At 49.0% G+C, this 26,927-nt stretch overlaps 1 protein-coding gene and 1 long non-coding RNA gene across 2 annotated transcripts in view; one reads left to right on the top strand and one right to left on the bottom strand.

Moving 5' to 3' along the window:
• POR (cytochrome p450 oxidoreductase) overlaps positions 1 to 26,927 on the top strand; it is a 63,811-nt gene that overhangs the window by 26,754 nt on the left and 10,130 nt on the right. The window contains exons 2-3 of the mRNA XM_017654521.3: positions 5,563 to 5,759; positions 24,721 to 24,769. Coding sequence (XP_017510010.2) covers positions 5,575 to 5,759; positions 24,721 to 24,769 — 234 coding nt within the window. The 5' untranslated portion in view covers positions 5,563 to 5,574. The remainder of the gene's footprint in view (positions 1 to 5,562; positions 5,760 to 24,720; positions 24,770 to 26,927) is intronic.
• LOC118969157 (uncharacterized) lies at positions 11,457 to 17,330 on the bottom strand. Its single transcript, XR_005057065.2, has 3 exons — positions 16,101 to 17,330; positions 14,645 to 15,093; positions 11,457 to 13,021 (listed from the first exon to the last, which is right to left on the bottom strand). It is a non-coding gene; the product is annotated as an uncharacterized lncRNA (long non-coding RNA).

The following is a 26,927-nucleotide window of genomic DNA, read 5'->3' as shown; positions in this document are numbered from 1 at the left end:
GAAGATACTAAAGTGAGAAAAATGAACAGAGCTGCAGGGACTTTTGGGACCAATAACAAAACATACTTATGTCATCATAGTCCCAGGAGAGCAGAAAGTGGAACGAGGGTGGAGTTGAAAATGTTTTTGAAGAAATAATGGCTGAGAAGTTCTCAAACCTATAGATTCAGGAAGCTGAGCAAACTCCAAATGGGATAAATCCAGAGAATCCACAAGGGCCACAGCTCAAGTTTGGATGAAAAACCTGTGGACATTCTAGATAAAGAAGAATCTGTTCCATTGCTCTTTTGAGCACAGCTTTTTAGCAGGCTGTCTTGGGGAGGTACTTTCTCCTGAGTATCTTTCAGTGTCTGGAGGAAGAGGGATTAGGCAAGAACAGGCTCTGGTTCCTTGAGGGTTTTCCCTCATCTTGAAACTGCTTTCCCGTGGCAGAGGTTTGTGAACCTGAGCAGACCCTGTACCTACTGTGGGCTGGGTGTCAGACCCCCTCTGGGCTCCTGGCTCTTTGTCCCTGGGTGACTTGCATGCTGAAGGGGCCAACTAAGTTACTTGCTGGCTTCCTTCCTTCTTGTTGCTGTTTCAGGACCCACTCACCCTGATGTCAGTGCCAGGTTGGTTGGTCAATCTTGTTTACTGACTAGAGATTGTGTACAGTAAATGCAAAGCCACAAATACTTCCTGGAGGATGATTTTACATGCTGGTGGTATAAACAGTTGGATGGAGAAAGAGCCTTTCTGTTCTTGCCTTGTTTGCCCTTTTAGAAACTTGAGAAGTTGCTATCAGTACACCTGGCCTGGCAGACAATGACTTATGCATCCTGCTCTGCAGCATGCTAGGCTCTCTGCTGACCGGTGCCTGGACTGGAGATGGCTGCCCTTGGCCCATGACATCTGCAGGAACTGGCCAACTGTGGAAATTCAGGAGGAATAGTGTCTGTCTGTCCCCTTGTATGTACATTTGTAATGAAAATGAAAACTCTTTATGCATAGACCTAATTTGTAATAAAAGATCAAATCAGATCTGCTGTATTTGGAGTGAGGAAGACCTGCTTGGTTGGTGTTTTGATGTACCTCTTTCTCTGTGCCTGATTTTACAGATGAGGGCATTGAAGCTTACTGCCATTAAAAGGTTTGCCCAGAGTCCCAGCCAGCTGGTGGCAGAGCTGTGGCAAGAGTCTGTCTAGTTAAGAATTTACTCTATTTTCTCATGTCCATTTCACTTGTTTGTTTGTTTCTGACAAGTGTTGCATTTGGCCTCATGAGCACCACCATCTGGTGTTCCTCCTTTACACTTAATGTAGAAAGAAGAAACAGCATACAAATTAAAGACCCTTCCAGGGCAGAAAGTTTGCACAGGCCTCCAAAGTCTCCTTGGAGCGCATGTGAGGACCTCAGACAGACTGTCAGATTGTTACCTTGCCACACCTGCAGTGGAAGACACTCATCAGGCAGGACGTCCAGAATTTTCTCATTAAAGTATTTCACTTGGCACAGGAGAGCAGGAGAGTGATCGCATGTCATCAGTCTCATTCCAGGGCTGTGCTGAGGTGCCTTAGTCAGCCAAGTTAACTCTGCAGGTGCCTGATTACCCAACACAGAAAGCTCACATCTGTCGGACTCCATGTGAAGTGCTAGCTGGGGGTGGTTTGCACTCTCAACATTACCTTTTGATGACTTAATGTCTTTACCAAGCTGGGTTTTCTGTGGTCTTTTGGACCTAACTCCTTCATAAAGGAAACTGTTAGGTATATTTCTTTGGGCCTAGGGATTACCATGAAAATTTTACCAAGAAACCAGGGACTGCATGAGCTGAGAAAGTTTGGGAACCTCTGTCTTAGAGAATTGCCACATGGACACATGAGCAGCCCCAAATTTCCTTTAAATCTGTACATTTCACATTATGATTCAGGCAGAGTTTACATTCGCCATAGTGTGCTAATTGACTCCATTCATTCATTCATTCATTCCATGGTAGTGACTGAGCATTAGATTTCATACCAAGCACTGTGTCAGGAAAGTGACCCATGGAAGTGAGAGTTGAGCAGAGGTCTGAAGACTGGCTAGGAAGCACCCAGAGGTGCTTTTCAGAAGAGCATTTCAGGCATGTGGAAAGCTGCTGGGGCAGGGCTGCCGAGATGCAGGCTGCAGAGATGAGTGTGTGTGTTTCAGTGGGAAAATAATCATTTACATGAGATCATGATAATGGCTTAACTATTTGTTCACGGCTTCAGCTACAGGCTTGCTGCTGCCATCTTAGTGTAGGAATCATAGCGTTAAGGTTTGTGCTCCCAGGCTGATTTCCTTTGTGCTGGCCTGGCAGTCCTTCCTTGCCACCACGTGCCAGACAGAGGTACCTCTGCTGGCATTCTTCCCTTTGCAGCTCACAGCAGAGCAGGGGAGGGGTGAGTCTCCAGTGAGTCTTCCTACTTAGTGGGGGATTGAACTTAGTGGGGGATAGAAGGGCCTCTGGGAGATGGGGCCCTTTCTAGTTTTGCCACTGAGGTAAGCTGCTTATCCCTTGGAGCCTCTGCTTCCGAGTTAGATGGAGGCCTCAGATGACATGATGGCCAGGTGCCTCCCACTGCTCCCCTGCAGCTCTTATCTGTCTGAAGCCTCACACCTCAGAGTCAGAGCTGCCGAGAATCCTCAGGTCCTGTGAGACCCCAGGTCTGGGTGCAGGAGGTGTCCATTGTGCAAGGGGCCTCAAGGCCAAGCCCTGCCCACCTGCTGCAGGGGGTCAGCCACGTTCCAGGGGGCCACACCTGTGCCGGGGGCAGAAGCATGTGGTATGCTGGCTCTGACCTCAGGCGCACAGACCTGAGGTATTGAAAGAAGCAGTAAGTGCAGGTGTAGAGACAGAGCAAAGAACACAGCCACACTGGCTGTCATCCTCGTGTGTCTGTCTTGTGTTTTCAGAAACCACTCCCTAATCTGTGTGCCATGTGGTGCCAGCCCAGCTGCTTGGGAATCAAAGTTCATTTATTCAACAGGTCAATATTTGGGGCTCATTGTCTGCCAGGCTGTGAGCAAAGTGAAGTACCTGCTCTTGTGTAGCTGGCGAGATGGACCGTGGGGAAAAAAGTGTAACATAATGTCACATCATACCAGTGCGGGGCAGGGGAGGAGAATGAACAGCTACTGTCCTGAGGCAAAGTCTCTCTAAGGTGGTGACATCTGAGCGGAGACCTGAATGAAGTGAGGGAGAGACCCCTGCCACAGCTGGAGGAAGGGAGTCCAGGCACCAGCATAGCACGGACAAAGGCCCTGAGGCAGGCGCAAGCCTGAAGGCTTGAGGAGGAGCATGGGGGCCAGAGTGACTGGTGAGGAGTGAGGAAGGGAGAGCAGAAAATGAGGTGGAAGTAGGGTCCAGGGGTGAGATCACATGGGGCTCATAAGCCAGGTAAGCACTGAAGACTTTGCTAAGTGTGATGTGAAGCCATGAAGCTGTTGCAGGGTTTGGATTAGGGAGGTGACATCTGACTTACCTGTTAACAGGATCCCTTTGGCCACTGTGTGGAGAACAGCAGGGAGGAGGCTGTCTCAGTGGCCTGGGGCTTGAAGCAGGTGCTGTAGAAAGAATGAGATTGTGTGTCTGCCCCCTGCCCTCACCCTCATGCATGCCTGCAGAGAATGGCTTTCTCTCCTGAGCTGTGTGGTCAGCTTGCGCTGATGTCAACAGTAATTGCGCTTCATGGCCATTAGTTTCCCCCTCAGGAAGTGAGGGGGCTGGACAACCTGAGTTGAAGGGAGAAGGGCAGGGCGATGGGGTGCTGCCATCCACTGACCGCTGCCATGTGCAGGGTGCTGACCAGGCTTTCCCGTCAGCCCCCAGCCCTGACCAGAGTTCCAGCTTCCTCTGCTGTCATGATTCTGCAAGGTGGCCCTTCCAGAATCCAGCAGAGCTGGCCCTCGCTCTTCATGGTTTGTGAGAGTTAACAGAAGGCTTGTGGGCGTGACAGACAGCACTGACAGGATTGGAGAGGAAGACGTGAATAATGCTGGATAAATACAAACTGTGTTTATAATACTTAAACATAAACAGTACTGTCTATGGGCACTAGAGTTAAATTTGTCCTTTACCATCACATGTCATAAAGGGTAGGTTGAGATTATCTCAGAACTCAGCCTTTAGAAAAGCAGCTCAGGTTAGTGAGAAAGCAGAGCGCCCAGCATGAGGGCCTCCCTGAGTGGCCCCAGCATCTGTAGGTGGCAGAGCTGACACCGGAGCCCTTGGGGGCTGGGCTGCACTGGCTGGTTGGGGCAGTCCTGTGGCTTCCCAGAGGCAGTGACAGCTAGTGGAAGTCATACATGAAGCCATCTCAGATCCCTGTGTCACTGAGATGTGACCGACATGTTCCTGACCGAGCCCAGGGGCCGTGGTTGTGGTGAAAGCACCCACTTGGTAAGAGCAGTGATTGCAAAACGAGATGATGCAGGTTCCAGAATTGAGCCCCACCTCGTTAAGTGGTAGAAGTGGCCTGCTGAGGTTTCAGAATTGCTCACTTTTGGTAAGTGGATAGCAGATCTACTTCCCTGCCAAGTTTCCACAGTGGAAGGACCAACCGAGCATCTTCCTGGGGAATTAACTAGGTCAGTGTGTTGGGGTCCCCAAGGCCACTCTTTGGTTCAGTGATTCTCCAGGACTCACCCAACTCAGAAAAGCTGTTTTTCTCCCTCTTAGGGTTTATAACGACAGAAGGACATAGGCTAAAATCAGCAAAGGGAAAGGCTGCACAGGGCAGTCCAGTAGACACCAGGGACAAGCTTCCAGCTATCCTCTCGCCATAGAGTGTCACAGATGGCGCTTAACATTCTCACAGCAACCATGTGCAGCAACACACACGAGCACTGCCAGCCGGGGAAGTTCACACGAGCCTTGGTGTCCAGGGATTTTAATGGGAATCAGTCTTGGTAGAGTCTCCGTCTCTAAGCTTACCTACTTCAGTCTCCGGCACCCTGGGGGGCCACACTGGTAGGGTATGATTCAGATCCCCAGGTGTTCACCTAAATAACATCGTTGGCGTAAATTATCTGTGTGCCCTGAGGTCTCAGGTGCACAGAAACACTTACCAAGTAGCATACTCCAAGGACTTGGAAGTTACTTCCCAGGAGCCATGCACGGGCCAGTCCTGAAGAGCTTTGGGCAACCTCGGCCTGCTATACAGTGGGGAGAGGGTTTGCCATGAAGTGGCCCCTCTCCCGTGTGAAACCAAGCCTTCTACCGTGTCCTTGTGGGGCTGGAGGACATCAGTGGTCCTGGGAGTGTGGCTTCTGTTCTCTGGTTTGCAGGGGCTCCTGTCTCAGCTCCAGCCATGCCTGCACCCAGGGTACACCCTGGACTGGGCTGACACCAAGAGGGCCATTTGCCCTTTGAGACCTGGCCCAGGGCTGCAGTTATGTCCTGGCCCATGTCTTGCAGAGCCAGCAGCCCTGCGCCCCGTGCTCTGCCTGTTGCTGTAGCCCTGGGGGACTGAGACCCAGGCTCAAATTTTCAGGGGACCCCAGCAGGCCCCAGATGAATCCTTCTGCCCCTGCTGATCTCTGTCGTTTATCTTCCAACAGTTTCGTGTCAACATGGAGGACTCCAACACAGATGCCAGCCACACTACCACTGGGGCTGAGACAGTGGCTGAGGAAGTGTCTCTCTTCAGCATGACTGACATGATTCTGTTCTCACTCATTGTGGGTCTCCTGACCTACTGGTTCCTCTTCAGAAAGAAAAAAGAAGAAATCCCTGAGTTCACCAAAATTCAGCCAACGTAAGTGACACTTCCCAGGATCCCTCTTTCTTAGCCTATAGAGCCGCTCAGGCCTCGGTCAGTAGCGACCAGGCAAGCCAGATGCAAGGTTCCTTTCAGCACTTCCGGTTTGCCTTACTGGTAGACCGTGCTTCCCATCTGTCTTAAAAATCCCTTATGTTTATATAGCACTTTATATAGAGTCTACAAGGTCCTTTTATATCTGTTTCTTATTCGAACTTCACAGTGACCGGTCATGGTAGAAGGAACCATTTTACAGACAGATACCCTGAGGCTCAAGGGCATTCAAGGGGCTGCCCGAGGTCATCGGCATAAGGCAGAGCTGGAGCTGGCACCTGGTTAATATTTTACTCCAGGCCCATGGTCTTTCCATTTTGTAAACAGGTGGGATCACAGAGATGCTGTTTGCAAAGGGCCTATATATAGTGAGGTGGCTTCAGTTTTTGCAATTTCCTTTCAGCCCCTTTCATTACCGACGAGGAGGGAGATGCAGTTTGGTGCTAATATATCTTCATTACCTAACACTTGGCTGATTTCTCTTTTTAAATGCTGAGAGCATCCTCAAGCTTATAGCTTTGGGGAGTGACAGCATAAGAAGAAAAGTTTCTCTCCTCTACTCAAGACTCACACTGAACACTTCTGTGACCAGTATGTGGGGAGTTTGTCTCACACTGAACAATTCTCCAGCTCTTGGGACCCCAGCTGGGTCTGACACTATGTCTGGAATTAGCATCAGATACCAGCAGTTAAGGGCTCAGTCCCATAAGACTGCCCCTGCTCCAACTTCAGACACCAATTCCAAGTCTAGGCATCATCTGGGCTTCTTATATACGGTCTGTAAATTAGAGGTTCTCATAACCCCCTCCTCCGGTTTGATTAATTTGCTAGAGCAGTTCAGAGAACTCAGAAAACCTGTTTGCTTACTAGGTTAATGGTTTATTATAAAATGACATAACTCAGGAACATCCAGATGGAAGAGATGCCTGGGCAGGGTATGGGGAAGGGGTGCGGAACTTCCATGCCCTGTCCGGGTGTGCCACTCTTGCAGCACCTCCGTGTACTCACCAACCTGAAGCTCTCTAAAACCCATCCTTTGGGGTTTTTATGGAAGCCTCATTATATAGGTGTGCTTGATTGAATCATTGGCCACTGGGGGATTGATTCACTCCCCAGAGGTCAGGGCTGGGACTGAAAGGTCCAACCCTCTCATCACAAGGTTCCCTTGGCCACCAGTCCCATCCCTAGGGAGTTTTCCAAAAGTCACTTTATTACCATGAACTCCAGGGTGGTTGAAATGGTCCAGTTGTAAATAACAGAAAACAAATTTATCACTCTTATCACTCAGGAAATTACAAGAGTTTTCGGAGAGTGCCAGAAACAGGGCAAAGACCTAATAATATTTATTTCTTATTACAGATCACAGTATCATAGACAGTATCCAGCCTGATTGTACTAACACTGTTTTCTTCTTATATTGATTTTTTTAACCTTCCATCAATTTTCTGTTAGGAAAGTTTAAGTAGAAAGGCAAATCAAAGAAAAATATTAAGGAAGTAAGAGTAGAGGTGGTTTTAGATACTTAACAAAGGGTGGTGAAGATGTGACTGGGTAAGGATACCACTGTCTCCTCAAGACAGAGTTTCCTGTCATTCCTACAACGAGCTTAGGTTCTTGAGTTTACTATTTTACCTCAGACTCAGACTCCAGAGCCTAGAGGCCAATTTGAGGGGTCTCCCAGGTCAGATCTGTGCTAAGAGAGCCCAAGAACACACCCCTGCCCTTGGGGGGCTCCCTGAATTCCACAAGGAGCAGGTCTCAGGTGCACATGGCCACATTCAGGCCGGAATTCTCCAGTTGAGTGGGGACTATTCAGGTTGCTCCTGTTGTGGTTTCAACAGCAGGTCTCTCTCCTGGAAAAGTTATAGTCTTCCAACATGAAAGCAGATACAGGGAATACAGTTCTTACACTACTAACAAGGCTTTGGTTTTACATTTTACAAAACTCAGTGAATCTTTACTGAGGCCCTGCTATGTCCCAGATAGCTCCAAATGAAATCAATGAAGTCCCCGTGCTCAGCAAGCTTGCAGTCCAGTGCAGGGTACAGCCAGGCCAGACCCTTAATCCCGTCTGTCTCAGTTTTCTCAATAGCTAAATGGAGCCATTGAGGCCAGTCTCACCGGACTGTTGTGAGTATCAAGTGAGGGATGTTTATGATGTCACCTAGCACTGTTCTGGCACATGGTAGCTGCTGAGTGTCTGTGTGAGAAAGCATCTCGGACCGAGCACTATGTGAGACACCAAGAATCCCAAGGTGGCATTTACAGCTGACCCTTGAACAACAGGGATTAGAGGCACTGACTCCTCGAGTTGTTGAAAATCCACATCTAACTTTGACTTCCCCCAAAATACTACTACTAATAGCCTTACCAAAAATGTAGCCAGTTAACACATAGTTTATATGTTACATGTATAATATACTGTATTCCTATAATAAAGTAAGCGAGAGAAAAGAAAATGTTTTTCAGTCACAAATCTCTGAAAAGTTTTTCAGTATATTCACTGAAAAAAAAATCTGCATATACCTGGACCTACGCAGTTCAAACCCATGTTGTTCAGGGTCAGGTGTACACTAGAGAAGCTGAGAAGGGAAGGCATTGAAAGGCACTTTTTAAAAATGATTTGTAAAGCATCTTATGACGCTGGTGGACATTGACTGTAATGGGTTATGTGGTGGGGACTCGGGGGGAATCTATTAACCACAGTGTTGCTCATGTGATTATATACCAATGATACCTTAATAAAAAAAATGGTTTGAGAAATGCAGTCATGTGCATTATCTAATCAGAGCCTCTTTGCAACAGCCCTGTGTGCTTGGCTTTGGGGCAGCCTCATTGCTCATCAGGGAGAGGCCGGGAGGCTGGGAATTTACAGGGCCTGGCTCAGAAACAGAAACACAGGCTTGGGGAACTCTGAGAAGGAATTCTTCCTGGTGGAGGAATCAGGGAGATGAGCTGGGGGATGTGGTGTTGAGCAGGTGCTTAAAGGCTGTGCCACACCCTGAGGCTTTCAGAGGAAGTACCGGAGGCTGGGTGGGTGAGCGGGAATCCAGCACCTTCCAGCCAGAGCTGATGGAGGTGCATTCCTAGTGTTAGAAGGCATTTTGGTGAACAAGTATGGTTCTCAAGATGCAAGGACCAGTCTCCCAAGTCCCAGTTCACAGTCGCTCTGTTTCCTCATCTGTAAAATGGAGGTGTCTGTCTTTCCCCTCCCAACCCCATTCCTGCCCTGAGTGAGAACATGGGAGCGCCATTCTCCCCGTCACTTCTCTGGCCTTGCAGGAGGACTTGATATAAAAGCTGTAGACAGGGAGCACTTGTATTTTGTAGATTCTAATTATTTCTCTTTGCCAGGATGCTGGAACCATAGTTCCCTCTTCATAATCATAAAATTTTAACCTTGTATGTACAGTGACTTACACCACTCTACAAATGCCTTTCTCATCCCTCAGTCTGCTGTGTTGAGTACTTGCTGTGGCCAGGGGCCTTATGCGGGCCCACTTCAGGGCCAACATTCACAGTGCAGTGGCCAAGTTCTGGTCCTAACATTGGGTGACTAAGGTTTGTATCCTGGCTGTGCAGTGCTTGCCATTACTTACTCTCTTGAACAAAGTCCTTGTCCTCACCTGTCAGCTAGAGATAATAATAGCTCTCATGTCATCAGGTTATAAAAATTAAATGACATAATCCATCACAGAGCTTTTGCCCAGGTCCTGGTGCATGGTATGTGTTTACCTTAAATGGTATGTATGATTATTTTTATCCTTATTACTAATAGCATCTCCAGGCTGACAAGAGCCCTTCAAGGCAGGCATTATAACCCCATTTCGTAAATGAGGAAACCGAGGTGCTAGTAACTGAGGAGTTTGCCAATGGCCCCCTCACATCTTAAGTAGCAGAACCGGCTTTTGAACCCAAGTCTACAAACTCTACAACCTGTGTCTTCCCTGCTTTACCAGGCTGCCTTCATTCTCTTAAGATACTGCTAATCTCCCCATTTCAAAGGTGAGAAAAGTGAGACGTAGCGAAGTCCTTTAGCTGACATAACTGGGCCACCAGCCTGGACCTTCCTGTAAATCCTGCATCAGTCTCCCTGACCACATATGTTTTCAGTGTGCACCAGTGATTTCTGCCACAGCATAGAGCTTGCCTCACCCACCAGGTCAGTGGGGAGTGATAGGGCTTATACATGGCCTGGGGCTGTGTCAGGAATTCTCACCATCACGGCGGATGACTTCTAGTTGCTGTGTTAGGTCTTTTAAGGCCTCAGCCACCTAGGATGCTGTGTCCAAACCTTTGGGCATGGATAGTTTTTTAAAAAAACAAGCCAGTGGGACAAACCATGTCTAACCAGCAAGCAGAGAACGGCATAGAGGCACAGGCCTTATATCTGCAGTCCCTCCCGGCTGACCTCCACTTGTGAATGCAGGGGATTCAGAAGGAGCCTCTGGGGCCCTCACCCCCTGTCCAGATTTGACTTTCAGACCTTCAGGAGCCTGGATGCTCCTGTTGCCACAGCCCACAAATAACTAATGACACCACCCGTGGGCCCTTCCTTAGCCTGGAGCCTGCTCTCAGGGCCCAGACCAGCACCCATCCAGGAAGGCGCTTCAGGCAGTCTTTGCCCTCGTGAGCCGTGATGGGTGAGGGTCTGATACCCCAAGCAGAGTAGGCTTTGCCCTGACTCCTCCTGGACAGAGTTCCAGCTCAGGAGCAACACTTCAGGGCTGGAATGTTGACAGGGAAGCAGGCAAAGCCCATGGAGGTTCCTTGGGCGCTTGGGGTGGCATGGACGTGAGAGTGATGTTGAAAATCCTGGTTAGCATCCTGGGGTACACTGAGTCAGGCAAACATCTACATAATACTTTGTGCCAAGCCACATCAGTAAAGTGGAGCCATTGCCTTCCAGTCATGGGAAAGGCAGCCATGTGAACAGGGGAGCAGTGAAGAAAGCAGGGGGACCCAGGAGGCGGGGCCGACTCTGCCTCAGACTTGGGGAAAGGCTGTAGCAAGCAAGCAACGTCCAGGGCAAGTCTGTAAGTGGAGGGGCTTTTTGGCAGCTGCAGTGGCCAACTTGAGGCCCAAAGGGAGAAGGTCATGTGACATGTGGCGGTGGCAGTGTTAGTTTGGTGGGATTGTGAGGGTCTATGTTTAGGATGCTGTGGGGCGGCAGGTTGAATCCCGATTGGAGGGTGTCTGGAAATGAGTGAAGTAATTGGACCCAGTTTCAGAAGGGCCCCACGTGGGCTGCGTGTAAGCTAGGTGGAGGGTGAAGGGCAGTGGGCAGACAGGAGACAGGCAAGGGGGCAGCTCAGCAGGTGGTTCCGAGAGAGGATCCAGCCTAGAAGAGAGACCCGAGGGGCGAGTACTATGAAGGCATGGTTGATGGGGCGCGAGGGCTAGGTCAGGCGTGGAGAACTGTGCGGGACAGCTGCAGGTGGTGCTGAGCAAGGTGTGCAGGCTCAGGAACAGGTATGGGAAGGAGAAGCATTTTCCAATGGGGAGTTTGAGGATTTCCTTGGAATACCTGGGCAGGGTGAGGGGTGGAGCACAACCTGAATTAAAGAGATTTGGACCCCTTGCAAGCGGTGGCAGTCGGGGGTAACTAGGGAAAAGAGAGGTCAAGACTATGAGAAGGAAGACAGTTGTTTCTAAGGCAGAAGACAGGGTGAGGCCTCTGCCAGCTCCTGCCTCTGGGCCATGGTCCTCAGGCTAGCCGGAGAGATGCGGGACCGGAGGGCTTAGAGGGAGACGAGCTCCAGGAGGCCACCTGTTTTTGTTTGTAAACTTTTTCCTGAAGTATGTGGCACACACACATAAAAGTACACAGATCCTAGGGCCCAGTTTGATTATTTGTCACAAAATGAACATGAGCATCCATGTCAAGAAACAGAGCCTCTGACTCCCGCATTCACACCACCCCCAGCTCACTGCTTTCCTGACTTCTCGTGACACACAGATAAGTGTGATGCAGATGGCTCACATCTCCTGGCACAGATGAGTGTGACACAGATGACCCATATTCTGGGTCGCAGGGCGTGCACTCAGGTGCATCCACGTGTGTGGAGGTGGGTTCTTCGGCTCTCAGTCCTGCAGTGGCCCATTGTGTGACGAGGCCACGATTTGTTCATCCCAGTGATGTGGACACTTAAATTGTTCCAATCTGGAGTGCTCTCACAGAGTGCTGCAATGAATATTATAGTATGCAGTTGGGTTCCCATGTGGACATACGTCTGCTAGGTGTATGTGTGTCGCCAGGAAGGTTTGTGCTCCCTCTGCTCTGTATCAGCATACGGTCCCACGCCCACCCTGTTCCCATCCTTACTAATGCTTACTTTTGTCAATTTTTTAATTTTGGCTATTCTGATGGGTATGTGGTGGTGTCCTATTTTAATTTGCATTTCTCTGATGGCAGTGACCTTTTCATATTCTTGTTGGCATTTAGATTATCTTTTGTGAAGGTCTGTCTGTTCAAGACTTTGCCCATTTTTTTTCTACTGGGCTGTAAGCCACCTTGTTGATTATTCAGGGTTCTTTACATTCTAGATACATGCCCTTTGTTAGATAAATGAATTGGAAATATGTCCTTTCCGTAACTTGCCTTTGTACTCTATTAATAGTGTCTATTGATCATCAGAAGTTCTCAATCATCAAGAGATACTGTCAGTCCAACTTGTTAAATTAGGCTAATTTGTTCACCTTTTCGTTGACCTTACTTCCCCTTTCATAATCAATGTCTCTGAGTCCACTGTGCAAAATCTTTATTTATCTGAAGGTCACAAAGATGTTCTTCTATGTTTTATTGTACACACCTCACTGCTGTAGATCTTAACCTTGGGTCTTCCATCCCCCTGAAATTGTCTTGGCATTGGCAAAGGTGTGTGGCACTTCAAACTTCACTTTCTCTTTTGGGTATCTACCTGACCCAGCACCAGCCACGGGAGGTTCTTCTTTTACCCCTGTACTTGGCTGTCACTGTTGATGTAAATCAGGTGACCGTCCATGTGGGGGTTGATTTCTAAATTCTTTGTTCTGTTCTATTGGTCTGTTTTCTACCCTTTCACCAATACGACACTGTTCTATTTTCTATAATTTTATAGTTACTCTTGTCTTGATATCTGGTAGGGTAAGTCCTCCGGCTTTGTTCTAAGATTCTCTTGGCTTTTTTGAGCTCTCGACATTGCCATGTAACTTCTAGAATCAGCCTGTCAATTAGAAAAAAAAAAAGCCTGCTGGGAGTTTAGTTGGGATTGGAGCAAATGTACAAGTTAATTGGCATCTTAGAATATTGAGCCTTCTATTCCAGGACCGTGGTTTCATGCCCCAGGGGAGGTCTTTTGAACTGTTTGCAGGAACAATTAAAGAGTTGATAAAGATGAACAGTTATAAAGAACACATTCTCATAATAATAATTATAAATAATAAAAATAATAATTATTATTCTAAAAGTTGACTCTTTCCTGTCTATTCCCACTCAGTCCTCAGCCTTGACACAGCTCATACCTGTGCACAGAGCATTCCACACCAGGGCAACTTCTGATGAAAGCAGGGACGCAGGGAAGAGAATGGTGGTTCCCGTAGGAGTCTGAAGCTCTGGGGGCCCCTCTGTGACCCAGCTTGGCTCATGTATGCAATACCACATTTTGTGTGGAGCGCCCCTCATTGGTGTGAATCTGTTTATATCTCTGCCTCCCATACTGCAGTGATAGTGTCCCTTTCCCATCTGGGTCCCTAGCTTAGTGCAGGGCTGATCAGAGTGCAGATTCCCAGAGAACAGCTGTTGAATTAGTAAATGCTAAGTCTGTTCACACAGCTGCCTCCCAGGAAAACTGGCTCACAGGCTGGGTTTGGCTTAAAGGGTATTTTGACATTTTTAAATTAGAACGTTGAAAAGGCGGAAGTTTCACATAAAACCCAGACTTATAGCTTCTTTTGAAAAAAACAACAACAGAGGATTTGGCTAAAGAAAGCCCAAGTGATGCCTGCCAGCAAAGGCTGGAGCTGAGTAAGGCCACCTTCCCACGCATGTGGGCATGCACCACAGCCTCCGAGCCGCAGCCAGCCCAGGCTGCTGTTCCTCTGCTCTGCTCACGGCCACAGCCCTGTAGTGGCCCCCTGCACCTCGGCTTCAGTTGGGGCACCTAAGCGTTGCTTTAAAGAAAAACAAAGCTTTTTATAATGTCACATTTCAAATAAATACCAGTGCATAGAAGAGTGAATGCACCCATCCCCCGTGCTAGCCATGGTCCTCTGCAGCCAACTTGTTTCCTTCCCCCCTCCCTGCTGCTCCTGTATTACTTAGAGCAATCATATAATTTCTTAATAAATCATACTTCATATGAATTATGAATGAAGAAATCATGTGGTTCATAGGAAATTGGAAATATTTCCTATGAAATTATCTACAGAAATGAAAACACTCCAATCATCTAGAATTGAAGGACTCCCCTTTTTAGGGTTCATCCTCACACTCCTGAAGGTCAGTAGTAAGCTTTAGGATCGCCACACACTCAGTCAAGAGCACTTGTTCATAGTTCCCTGATCAAGTGATAAATTTTTTTAAACATTTTTTTTAAATTCAGGGTCTAAACCAGACCCATAAATTGCTACTGATTAGTAAGTCATATAGTTTTTCTCTTTCAATGAGGGGTCAGGTATATTGAGGTATAATATACATGCAGCAAAATTCACCTTTTTTAAGTGTACAGTTTGATGAGTCTGACAGAGGTATGCAGTGTAACCTGTATTACACTCAAGTTATAGAACATTCTGTCTCCCCAAAAAGATCCCCCCATGTCCCTTTTCAGTCAGGAACCCCCAGCCCTCACCTGTAGCCACTCATCTTAGTCCTGTCTGTAGTTTTGCCTTTTCCAGAATGCCATGCAAAAGGAAGTAGGTAGCTGCAGCCTTTTGAGCCTGGTTTCCTTAGCATAAAGTGGAGTTTCTTACTTCAGAGTTCCCCTTCCAGCCCTGTTTCTTCCTTGCAGCATTTTTGCTGAAGAAACCAGGTCATTTATTTCACAGTTTCCCATAGTTTGGATTTTGCTGATTGCATCCCTCTGGGGGTGGCTTCTGAAAAACCACAAAAGAGCTCATTGCTGGAGCGACCTTTATTCAGGAGCTTGCTTCCAACCGAAGGGAACAGGAAAGCCCAGAGTCAAAGGCTGCTGGCGTCACTTCCATCCATCTTTCTCTATTGAGTGCCGCCAGATGGAAAGTGAGCTAGACATCCCCCTCGTGCAGTTCGGGGTCACTGTCTCTAGAGAGGTCCCCAGCTCTGCCGAATGTGAAAATAGAAGCTCAAGTGAGTTTTACAAAGAGAAAAGCACACAGGAGACATGGGTGCTTGGACTGGAGGGGGGCAGCAGCCTCCCACCACCCATGGAAGCAGCCGGAAGGTGGGCTCAGGATGTGCACGCCCCCTCTGCAAGCGCAGGCCTGGGGCTGCCGGCTGCCGGCTGAGGGATGTCACCTGCTTCTCCTTCTGTCCTGTCTCCTGATGAGACTGAGTGGTTTTGCCATTCTGGCTAGCACCTGCACCTTCCCAGGGGGCCTGTCTGGGAAAGCAACGTGGAGCTGAGCACTGGGGCTCTGGCTCCATCTCTGCCAGGCATCAGGGCACAAGGACAGCAGTGACCTAAGGGCTCACATGCATTTGGGAGTGTTGAGGGTGGCACCCTATTCCCAGGGGTTGTGGGAATGTGCAGGAGGGACAGCCCTCCAATGGTGGATGTGTTGGGATTTAACTGACCCCGAACTGAGTCTGGGAGGCTGAGTAGAAAGCTGGGAAAGGGTTGTGGTACAGAAGCTCAGGGCAGGGACAGGCAGAGCTTGCTCTGGGCAAGGCATGTCCTGGTAGATCCCAGGTCTAGGCCACTGAGAGAATTGGGAGTCACCCAGGGAGTTGGGGGTCATGCAGGGAGCTGGGACAGAAGAGTCTGGAGAGATGGATTACCCAGGGCCTCTGGCCTTCCTCTGGGTTGGTTTTATCTGAGCCACAGGAAGGACTTTGAACCAGGGCAGGGTCCTGAGAGCAGCCTTGAAGAGCAGTTTGGAATGGATTGGAGGAAGGTCCGGAGGCAGTGACGGTGATGGGAATGGGCGCGGGCGGGGGTGGGGAGGAAGTGGGATAGGCCAGGGCCGGCAGTGCAGATAGAGAGGGTACAGAAGCAGGAGGTGCCCACAGTTCAGAAGGGACTCCCTGCCAGAGCCCTCTAGAACATGATTCTCAGATCCCTGTTTTACAAATGACAAAGCTAATTTGAGGAGCGGTGAATGACTTACCCAAGGTTGAGAGTCCATAAGCTGATAGCAGGATTTCAGCCCTGGGGTTCTCTTTCCATACTTTTGCCTCCTGCCTCCTAAACCCCACCTCAGCCCTGTCTTTGCCCTTCCTTCTGCCCCACTTCCTTTTCCCCTTTGTTTGCAGGCAGTGGCAGAGCCACTTTGTCTGTCACAAGAGCCACGTCATCCTAGGGTCAGAGGATGTGACTTTCTCTCTGTCACTGACTGGCACATAGCCCTGAGCAATTCCTTGGCCTTCAGCCTCTCCCTGGGCTGTCTGCACGATGGCTCTCATCCTGCCTGACACTGAGTCACTGCTTGATGGACTGTAGGGCTCCAGGGAGAGGCCAGAAAGCTGCCCTAGGTGCTGGGAGGGCAGCAGCCCGGGCGAGGGCACGCTGCGGAGTCCTGCTGTGTGTGGTGGTGAATATGTGCCAGAGGCCGTGCAGATAGCGGGCCCATAAGGAAACAGCAGCCCACTTGAACCGCAGAGCACCCTAAAGGGTAGGCACCCAGAACTTCCAGGAAGGGCTGTGATGTGTGCCATCCAGACCTGTCCAGGGGCTTCTGTGAGCTGTGCCTTGGCCAGTGGGCGGCCAGGGGAGGTGAGTGCCTGCTCCACTTGAGCCTCAGTCTCCCTAACTGTCAAATGGGGCTAGAAATCCTTACCCAGTACACAGAATGGGGAGGATTAAATGAAATAAAATATAAAGCCCCTTGAATACTAACTGGCATACAGCACGCACGCAGTAACTAGTCGTCCCCATTCCCTATTTTGTCTTTGACCCATGGCCTCCCACACCTGCTTTAAGTTCCCAGCTGCCAAAAGCCAGCTGTCATGGGAAGTGGGGGCCTCGCTGCATCCTGCCCCAGCTGGCTTCCTGTTCTTGTGCCATCGGTGGAGAGAGCTGCTGTTTTTTATTTAAGCTCCAGAGAACCATTTTGTTTTCACCAAAGGCAGCTTTTCCAAACTGTTAGCTTTCTGCCGCGGGGATGGGACAGCTTTGCCCATAGAGCAGTGCAGGCTGGCCTCATGGAGCCTTCTTCCCTCCCCACCCGCCACCCACCACCCAGCCCCCACCCCTGTGGTGGGAGCCTCAAGGCCAAGATCGTCCTGTTCTGCCCAGCCTGGCCCACAGCTCTGCCACCATCTCATACTGTAGCTCAGTGCTTCTCCCCTCTGATCATGATGCATGTACCCTGGGCGTTGGAGAACTTGTCACCACACACAGGCTCTGGAAGGGAACTGTTGAAAAGCAGCTGCCCCATGTGTCACCAAGGGCGGTGGAAAGTCCCAGAGGAAATCAGTTCCACTGTGCAAAAAATTAAATTTGAGTTGAAGTTTTCAGAAATCCTCCTGAGTGTTCCAGGGGGCTGGAAACAAAGTGAGTCAGCGATTTGTCCTCCCCCCTTTCGTCTTTCCCATATGGCCAACTGCAGTTTGACTTCTGAAACCTCATCCAGAGAGACTTCTGCTCCCAGTCTAGGAGAGGAAGGCCCTAATTGGAACCTTTTGGACTGTGTTTCAGAGCCGCACGGCCCTGGGCTCCAAGCCTGGGCCAGCCGCTGCCTCTCCTCATGGCTGTTAGTACTCAGGCGCCTTTGCAGGCAGGGTTCCCAAGAGGAGACATCTCAGCAGCAAACGCAGGGCCCACCTTTCCAGGGGCCCTGCCACACGACAGGAGGACAAGATGTGCCCTTTCCACAGCACGCACTGTGTTCCCAGGTGATGTGGGTTCAGTGTCTTAGGCTCTGCTGCCCACAGGTCCTCTTTGGGGAGGAAGATGGGACCCAGATCTAATCTGATAGGATCCTGAGGCACCCTGGCAGAGGGATCATTGTGGCTTCCTTTATGGAGAAGCGGCCCTACATGGCAACCTGCACACGCTGCCTTCTGGGGTCTAGAAGTGCTTCATTCAGCTACTGACTTCCTTTTCTTTTTCTTTAATGGGAAAGGGGGAGGATGTGGGGAGAATGGGCTCTGATATAAACAGTTGCCAAGGAGACCCGAGTCGGGGTTGGAAAGGTTTTCTCCTTCCCTGGGTCCATACAGAAGGAGGGGGTGGGGGGGTGTGCCCAAACGCAGGGGATCACGGGAGGCCTCAGCCCTGGGCCCTGATTCCTCCCTGCCGAAGTGCCAGATGTTGCTGCGCTTGCTGGCTTATGGGACGCAGGCAGGCAGGGGCTCAGCAGAGGTTCCAAGAGGCCTGGGGTGTCAGGAGCACTTTCAGAGCCCACAGCCCACCAGCTCTGCAGAGAGGATGGACACAGCCCAACTTCCTAGCTGCTGGCTCCCTGCCTGTTTCCAGGAATGAGCTGTAACCTGCCTTTTCCCTTGAACCTTGGCATTGGGAGTGAGAAACTATGGGATGCGCGTACTCATCTCCGAGGGACGAGGCGCCCCTGAGAAGGTCAGTTCCAGACAGTGTCTCTGGTGGCAGATTGTGTGAATGCCCCTCAGCCAAGGGGCCACGTGGCACCCAACCTAAGTGTGGATGGAACATCTTCGCAGGCAGGGGCCCCCTGGAGGCATGAAGAGGGTGCTGTTTAGAGCTGACCATTAGGGTCAGGGGTGGTCCCCAAGGCTTACCTGGATGTGCGCACCTCTGGCCCCTTTGGCCCTGGTTTGCAGGCTGCATTAACCTGCTCGAAGGAAGGGGTTTGGACCAGAAACCAGGAAGTCTGTCATCCCCAGCTCCTCTGTCTGTGGAACACCAGGTTCCGTGTGTAAATTCCTGTCAGCTGGGGAAGGCCGGCTGAGAGTACTCTGGGGTGGGCCCCCTTGGGCCGAGCAGGTGGACTTTGCAGTGAGAAGCAGGTCGTGCTGCTCTCAGCAGGGACATCAGGAAGACGCATCAGGGCCTGCTCCATCTCCTCCGGTTTCTCTGCTCTCCCAGACCTTGGTCTGCCCAGGACTTGTGGATGCCACCCAGAGCCAAGGGGAGAGGGTGCGAGTGTTTCTCCTTCCCCAGGGGCTAAAGCTCACGAAGGCACCGGTGCTGGCCTTCTGACGTGCTCTTGGGAGACCCCTTCCTCCCGCGGCAGGGCGGTTGAGGACATCTTGCCCGCCCTCTGACATTGGCAGCCAGACCTGCCTGGGGCGTACCTGTCCTCTCCCAGAGCCTCCAGCCAGGACTTCTGCCCGCCTGACTGGGAGGCCCTCCTCCCTCACGTACCCCTAGGCAGCCAGCGTTGGGCTCCCCACCAGCTGCACAGGCCTCATCCAGGAGTCCCTTGGCTGCTAGTTTCCATGGCATTCTCTCTGGGAAGCTGTTTTCTGTCCCTGAGAATAGAACCAGCTCTTCTGAGAGGCCTTTCCTAGTTTCTTCAGCAACAGTGCCTGCTCCCTGTGACAGGAGTGTCTGATCCTTCCATTTGGTCTTAGCACATGCCACCTTGTGCCACTGGGCATCTTTGAACTCACAGAGTGACCCAAACTGTTCTAGGAAACACCCTCTTTTTCCCTAAGAGTTAGCAGGGTCCGGGTGCTATGCAAGGGGAAGGCAAGGAAGCCATGGTGTAGTGTTTTCAGTAAGAGAAGGCCAGGTCTTGAGAGGCCACAACTTGTCCAGTCACAGGCCCATTTGGTGGCAGAACCAGGATTTGAACGCATCTCTGCTCCTTTTGTGCAGCCTCTCCCACCCTTCCCTGATTCCCCATGGAGCCTGTCTTTCCCCAACCACATGCTCGGCCCTTGGAAGGTAGAAGCTGCCTCAGTCTCATCCCTGATGTTGGCACAGTGCCTGCCCCGCCCAGGCTGGCACATCACCGTAGGTGGAGGGTAAAGCAGCCCACACTCACTGGACCGTGGGGGCACCTCTGGTCCTTTGCTTCAGCAAGTCTTCAAACCCACCGTCTTTAGACAGAGGACAGGTCTTCTTTGCCCCTTGAGAATGGACAGGAGTTGGCTTTTCACTGATGTCAGACCCTCTCAGGTAGGTAGGGGAGCCCTCAAAGGCCTTCTCAGGCCACTTCTGCCAACCTTGTGCTGGCAGGGCACTTGGGACTGATAGCCCCAGAAGCCAGTAAAAACACCATGTACCAAGTGTCTTGTGTCGTACTGATCGCAAAGAGATACAGACGGCTCCCCGAAACCGCTAAACCCAGGCCTCACACCAGCAATGAAGCCACATCGAGTCCAGTGCCTGGACTGAGGCATGTGCTATATTAAAGACAGTGACAAATAAGCTCACCAATCGCGGGGCAGGGAAAGGTACTCCGAAGAGGAACTGTATACATTGTGTCTTAAAGGATAAGTAGGAGTTGGGAAGGATTAGGGCAGGGCCTTCTAGGCAAAGGCACAGAGGAGCCCAGGCAGAGCTAGTCTGTCAGTGTGGCCCAGAGCTGGCGAGGGGTAGGGAGATGGAGCAGTTCATTCTCTTATTTAGATTATCTTTTATGAGATGGAGTTCCACTGGAGCTAAGCTGTTCTAAGCTAAGAATATTATTAGCTTATTATCCTCACTGGAGCCTTCAAATTCTATCTGCATCTCCACACACCATTCCTAAACATAGAATATTATGTTTATTTTCTCCCTACAAGCATTACATGTTCGTTGTATACAACAAAGGGTTGGGGGTTAGAAGTAGGAATTATCAGAAGAAGGAAACAAACAAAACTCATGATTGCTCAACCCCAGAAGAGCTCTTAACACATTCATGGAAATCCTTCTACACCTGCCTTTTTAACTATAACAGATTGTGTCATCCATATTATAACCTGCTTTTCCCACTTAACAATACATCAAGGACAGCCATCCACAGAATAATGATCTGCACTCTCCTGGTTGATGGTGAACAAGGGTGCGTTGCGTCGTGTGGCACAGCATAATGTGTTCAGCTTCTCCCCTGTTTTATAGACATTTTGAGTTGCCCCTCCCCCTTCTTTTAAGACTATAAAATGTATTTTTAATTATAAAAATAATGTGAAAAGCCAAACTTTTGGAAAATTACAGGAACCACCTCCTGTGTTACTGTAACCCTTAGACATTCTCTGTTAAGGCGCTTGTGTCTTTCTCCTCAGGCCCTTTTTCTACGAATAATTAAGAATGTATGTCTTTTTTTTTTTTAAGGCCGCCGATGCTTGTTTTCCTCTTGCCAGTCCTACATGATAGGCTGGCAGAGGCTGAGGGTGCAGGGAGAGGCACCTGGGCGCAGCTGTCCTCCGAGCTCCGCCCGGCCTTGCTCCTCATTCTAAGCCTCTACCAGAGCTGCTGCTGCGGGGCATCCGTGCGCAGCAGGCTGACAGCAGTTGAGAGACTGACAAAGCAGAGTTCTGTATAGGTGAATGTTCCAAACCCCAGCCTAGCCCTTTTCAGGTGTCAGCTAAATGCCATCAGTTTGTATTTTTTAATTGTGGTAGAATTCACACCCCTTGCAATTCATTTCAGCCATTTAAAGGGTACACTTCCATGGCCTTTAGTACAGTCCCCATGTCACAACACCATACCACTGTCTAATTCAAAACATTTTCATCACCCCAAAGGGAAACGCTGTCCCCATTAATTGCTCATTCTGTGCACTCATGAGCACCACCAATCTACCTTCTGTCTCTATGGATTTGTCTGTTGTGGATATTTTGTATAAATGGAAATTATGTAGTTCTGTACCTGCTTTTTTGCTCAAAATATTTCATCAGAACATTCGCCTGCGTTGCTGATATTTAGTCATCCGTTTAAAATTTAAGTTTGATTTTACATTTAGTAGGTAATACATTCTTGTGACTCAGAACGCAAGAAGCACACAGTGGTAGAATTAACATCATCGCACACCTCGCTGTCTTCATCTCACGGCGCATTTCAGAGTGCGCAGGCAGACAGCTAATGCTCTAGTTTAGGCTGAACTTAACAGAGAGTAGTGAAGACATAACTGTTGGTGGCTGGGCATGGCCAGAAGTTGCACTTCCAGGCCAAGGTATCCAGATGCCAGGCCCCTGTGGGTGTAGGTTGGAGCTGGGAAGAGGAGGATGAGCCTAAGGGCCTCCACTCGTGCTCTTGCCCTGGTCCTGCTGATACTAGGGCTGGGCCCTCCCGAGGAATGCTGGGGTAATGGCGACTCTGGGGTGGGGGGGGCCTGCTTTGAGCAGCTGGGCCATCACTGGGTGGGAAAGTCTGACCCAGAATTGGAAATTGGGCAAATCATGGCCACTCTGAAAAGGATTTACCAAGTAAATGAAGACATGAGGGTGGAGCTGAGGCTGGCCTGCAGCTGAGGACAGCCTCAGCTAACTTTCAAAAAACTTGGAGAATACGCAATACCTGCCCACACACACCACTGCCGTTCCTCTGTACCACAAGCTTTTGTGTGAGGACTTGGTGGCATCCTTTGTCCCCCCAAAGACCCTTTGTCCCATGTCTTGGCTGCCATCTGGCAGGGGAGGTGGCCAGGTGAGTGGCTGTCACTCCCTGCCCAGTGACAGTCAGCAGTGATGGAGAGCCTGCCTCATGCCAGACACTGTGCTGGTCCTTTATATCCTTCTTCATTTGATCTTTGCAAAGAAACCTCTGAAGTGGGATTTGTTATTTCCATTTTCTAGTTGAGGAGCAGTGAAACCCTGGTTCAAGTTCACTCAGCTGCGAATTGGCAAGCTGGGAACAGCACCCAGGTCCGCTTGACTCCAGGGCCGCCTCCGCTTTGTTGCCTCCACGCCTGCCCGCGAGCCTTGGTAGTGGGAGAAAGTGGGTTTTGGAAGCAAACTGTATAAATATAAACATTTACTTGGAGTATAGTACGATCTTTACAGAAAGGTGGAAACTGGTGGATGAGTCTCACAGCGTGAACACGTGACACTCACCACCCAGATCAGGAAGCAGGTCACACCTGCAGCCCAGAAGACCCCATCCCTGCCCCACTGTCCTGATTCCTGTTCCCAGAGGTTAGTTTTGCCTGTTTGGGACTTTGTATATTAGAGTCTTATGTATATACTCTTAAATCTGGCTTCTTTTACTCAACACGCCTGTGAGGGTCAGTCACGTTAGTGTGTTATGGTTCTTCTTCATGGCTGCAGTGGAGAATGTTCTCTCCTCTTGTGAGAATAATGCCCTGCTTGTTTATTCTCCTTTTGAGGCATCAGGGCTATTTCCTGTGTGTCTGTGGTGCACGGGTGGGCATGTGCCCTGTCAGATGTACCCGGGGAGAATTGCTGGGTTACAGGGTCATAGAAGACACTGCCAAAGAGCGTCCCAAGGTGGCGGTGCCATGTCACCACCACCACCACCACCACCACCACACACATACACACACACACACACACACACACACACACACACAAGCAGCGTGGGGGACGCTAGTTGCTCTACAACTTCGCCTGGATGTGATCCTGTCTGTCTTTTTCATTTTAGGCTTTCTCGTGAGTGTATGATAGATTTCATGCTGGTGTAATTTTCCATTTCTCTGGCAACTAACATTATTGAGCAACTTTCCATATGTTCTTTGGCCATTTAGATACTCTCTTTAAGAAAGTGCCTGTTCAAGTCTTCTGACAATTTTTCTGAGCATTCCTCTTTTTCTAATTGTTTGGTAGGGTTCTTATATTTTTAATCCAAGTCCTTTCTCAGATATGTGTACGCTGCAAATCTCTTCCATGCTGTGGCTTGCTTTTCATTCCTTAATAGTGTTACTTTAAATGGAAGCAACCATATTTCAGTGTTCAGATTTCTTGTCCCTTATTCAGACTGGCCATATTTCAAACATCCTAAAGATTTGCCATCCAGAGAAAGGTACGTTTTCCCGCCTTGCTGAGGCTGACTGGCCTTGTTTAAACAGCTCTGGGGCCTGGGGCAAGGAAAAAGAGAAGTGAAAGGACAGGCAGTGGAGAGGACAGGAGGTAGAGAGAGGCAGCGGTGCTGCTCTTTGGAGGGGACTGGGTCCAGTTTAGGGCTCTGGAAGGTGCCAGGAAGTTGGTCGGGTGGCAGGGCAGGAATGGGGGCGCTCGGTCGTGGGGCGGGAGGAAGGCTTAGGAGTCCCAGGGGAGTTGGTACTTGAGCGGGGCCATTGAGGTGGAAAAGGGGCCAGCTGGTGAGTAGAAGAATGGGACTGCTGTGGCTGGAGGCAGCAGTGTGACAGAACTCTGAGGGCCAACTTGGAGAGAGTGGTGTGTGAACAAGTGCATCTGAGTATTGCATGTGGAAGGGAGTATCAGGCAAGTCTGGGACAGATTCTGAGGGGACTTGTGTACCCCTGTCCTGTGGGTCATGGGAGCCATTGAAGGTTTTGGAGTGGAGCGGGGCCGTGGCATGGTCAGAACTGTATTTAGGAGACTCCTGGTTGCTATGCACGGTGGGAACTGGAGATGAGACGAGGCCATGGGGACATGAGAGTGAATTCATTGTCCCGTCTTTGTTCTCATCTGTCTTGGGGGCTGGAGGACCTGGCTCTATGAAGTGCTGGCATCTCAAGAGGCTTTGGATTTACTATAGAGGACACAGTGAGGCCAGGCCCACCTGGTTGCTCAGAGCCCAGGAGGCCTGGGAGCCCTGGCCCTGCTGTTGCGGTCCGGATCCTGGACCAGAGGTGGCTGCTGGTGTACACGGTCACCAGAGAGTGGCGTGGGGCTGAGTTGGAGAAATGCGCCTTAGTGCTATCACGTGCATCCCCCCGATTGGACACTTTTGTTTTTCAGATTCTCCTCTGTCAAAGACAGCAGCTTCGTGGAAAAGATGAAAAAGACGGTGAGTGTTCTCTGTGTCTGTGCTCTTCCCAGTGGGTCTTGGCCCTGGTGCATGTGTGGGGCGCTCCAGCAGAAGGCCTGCCTCACTGAGCAGGAGGAGAGGCAGGCGGGAACCCAGGCCCAGCACCTTTGCATGTACGTTCTCGGCCAGCCAAAGCCTGGAAGCTGCTCTGCTGTTGCTGGGACAGTTTACTTTCTTTGAATGTTTACTTCTCGGACAAACCAAACTGTTTGTTTGACAAAGTACTCCTTGACAAACCAAAGGAGAGGTTCTCCTTTTAACTCAGCATGCTGTCCGTTCTCTGCCATCTCAGGCCAGGCTCTGTCCACGAGCAGATGTGGACCCCACATAGCTACGGTCATAGCACAGTTACAATTTCATCTCCCTTTTTGTTTATTTAAGTATTCAGTTTTATGAAAAGATAACTTCATCCACATGGTACAGTCCAAAGCATGAACTGTTTAGTAGAAAGCCTCTCCTGTCCCTGCCACTCATTACCATTGTTCTTAGTATTTTATGTATCCTTCTAGAGCTTCTTGATGCACATACAAAAAATCAGAGATCCTTACTTTACACTTTTTGAAAACACAAAAGGTGGTGTACTACAATGTTATAGACAATGCTTTTTTTTTAACTTAATGATTTGTGTTGGAGATCCTTCCATAACAATTGAAAGATACCTCCCTCTTTTATTATAGCTGCATACTGATTCTGTTACGTGATCTTAAGTACTATGATTTGTTTTAACACTGCCCTGGTGATGGGCAGCTAGAATATTTCTCACTTTTAGATCTTAAAAAGTATGCTGCTGTGACTATGGAGGCCAATTTGCACACTTACAAATACAGTAAAATCCCAGAATTGGAATTGTTGGATCAAAAGATACATGCATTTGTGATCGTGATGGAAGCTACCAATCGCCACCCCAGATAGGGGTTGCCGCAGGGCACTCTCATTAGCAATTTGTGAGAAAACCTGTTCCCTCACATCCTTGCCAACAGTTTATTATCAAAGTTTGGGGGGTTGCCAGTTTTCTAGAATTAAAAAAAAAATGCTCTGCATAGTTCTAATTTGTTTTTTTCTTATAAGTGAGTTTAAGCAGCTTCTCATATTTTACAATGGCATTTCTTTTTTTCTTTTTTATGTTCTCTATTCAAATGTTTTACCCCTTTTTCTTTTGGGATTGATCTTTCTCATACAACTCCTTAAAATTATTTGGAAGATTAACCCCTTGTCTATATTTTTCCCAGTTAATAATTTGTTTTAACTTGGCTTATCGTGTGTGTGTGTGTGTGTGTGTGTGTGCTGCCACGTAAAAGTTACACAGTCCACTTTAGTGTTGCATGACTTCTGGACTTTGAAAGGCCTTCTCCACTCTAACAAGATAAGGGAGTTCTTCCATGTTTTCTTCTAGTTCTTTTATGGTTACATTTTCATATTTAAAATTCAGTCTGTTGGGAATTTAATTTATCCTGGTGTAAGATGTAAGGTATGGATCCAGCACTACATTTTTTATACATTTATTCATTTTATACATTTTATTTAGTTGTCTAAATTCCATGTAGTAGAATCCATCTTTTCCTTGCTGGCTTTATCATATGTGTAATTCCCATATGTATTTAGGTCTGTACCAATTTTCCTATTCTAGTACTTTGATCTAGCTATGTATATATAGTATCATACTATTTTAGTTATTGAGGTTTTATAACTTGTTTTAATATCTTTAGTGCTAGGTACCACCCAATCCCCTCCCACTGCTCTTATTTTCCAGTTTTTCTGGCTATTATTTCATATGTATTTATTTTGGGTAACAGCTTTATTGAGATATAATTCACATTCCACACAGTTCGCCCATTTATTTGGGTGAATACTTCAGTATTTTTTAGTATATTCAGAGTTGTGCAAACCATCACAGTCAATTTTGGAATATTTTCATCAACCCAAAAAGAAACCCCATACCTATTAGCAATCATTTCCCAGTCCCCCATCCTTAGCCCTAAGCAACTGTTAATCTACTTTTTGATTCTATTGAGTTGCCTATTCCAGACATTTCCTATAAATGGAATCATTCGGTATATGGCCTTTTGTGTCTGGCATCTTTCACTCAGCATGATGTTTTCAAGATTCATTCATGCTGTAGCAGGTGTCAGCACTTCAT

The sequence above is a fragment of the Manis javanica genome, chromosome 10 (assembly GCF_040802235.1).
Source record: "Manis javanica isolate MJ-LG chromosome 10, MJ_LKY, whole genome shotgun sequence".
Taxonomy (NCBI): Eukaryota; Metazoa; Chordata; class Mammalia; order Pholidota; family Manidae; genus Manis; species Manis javanica.
The sequence above is the reverse complement of the archived record's forward strand: the minus strand, read 5'-3'. Positions and strand labels throughout refer to the sequence as shown.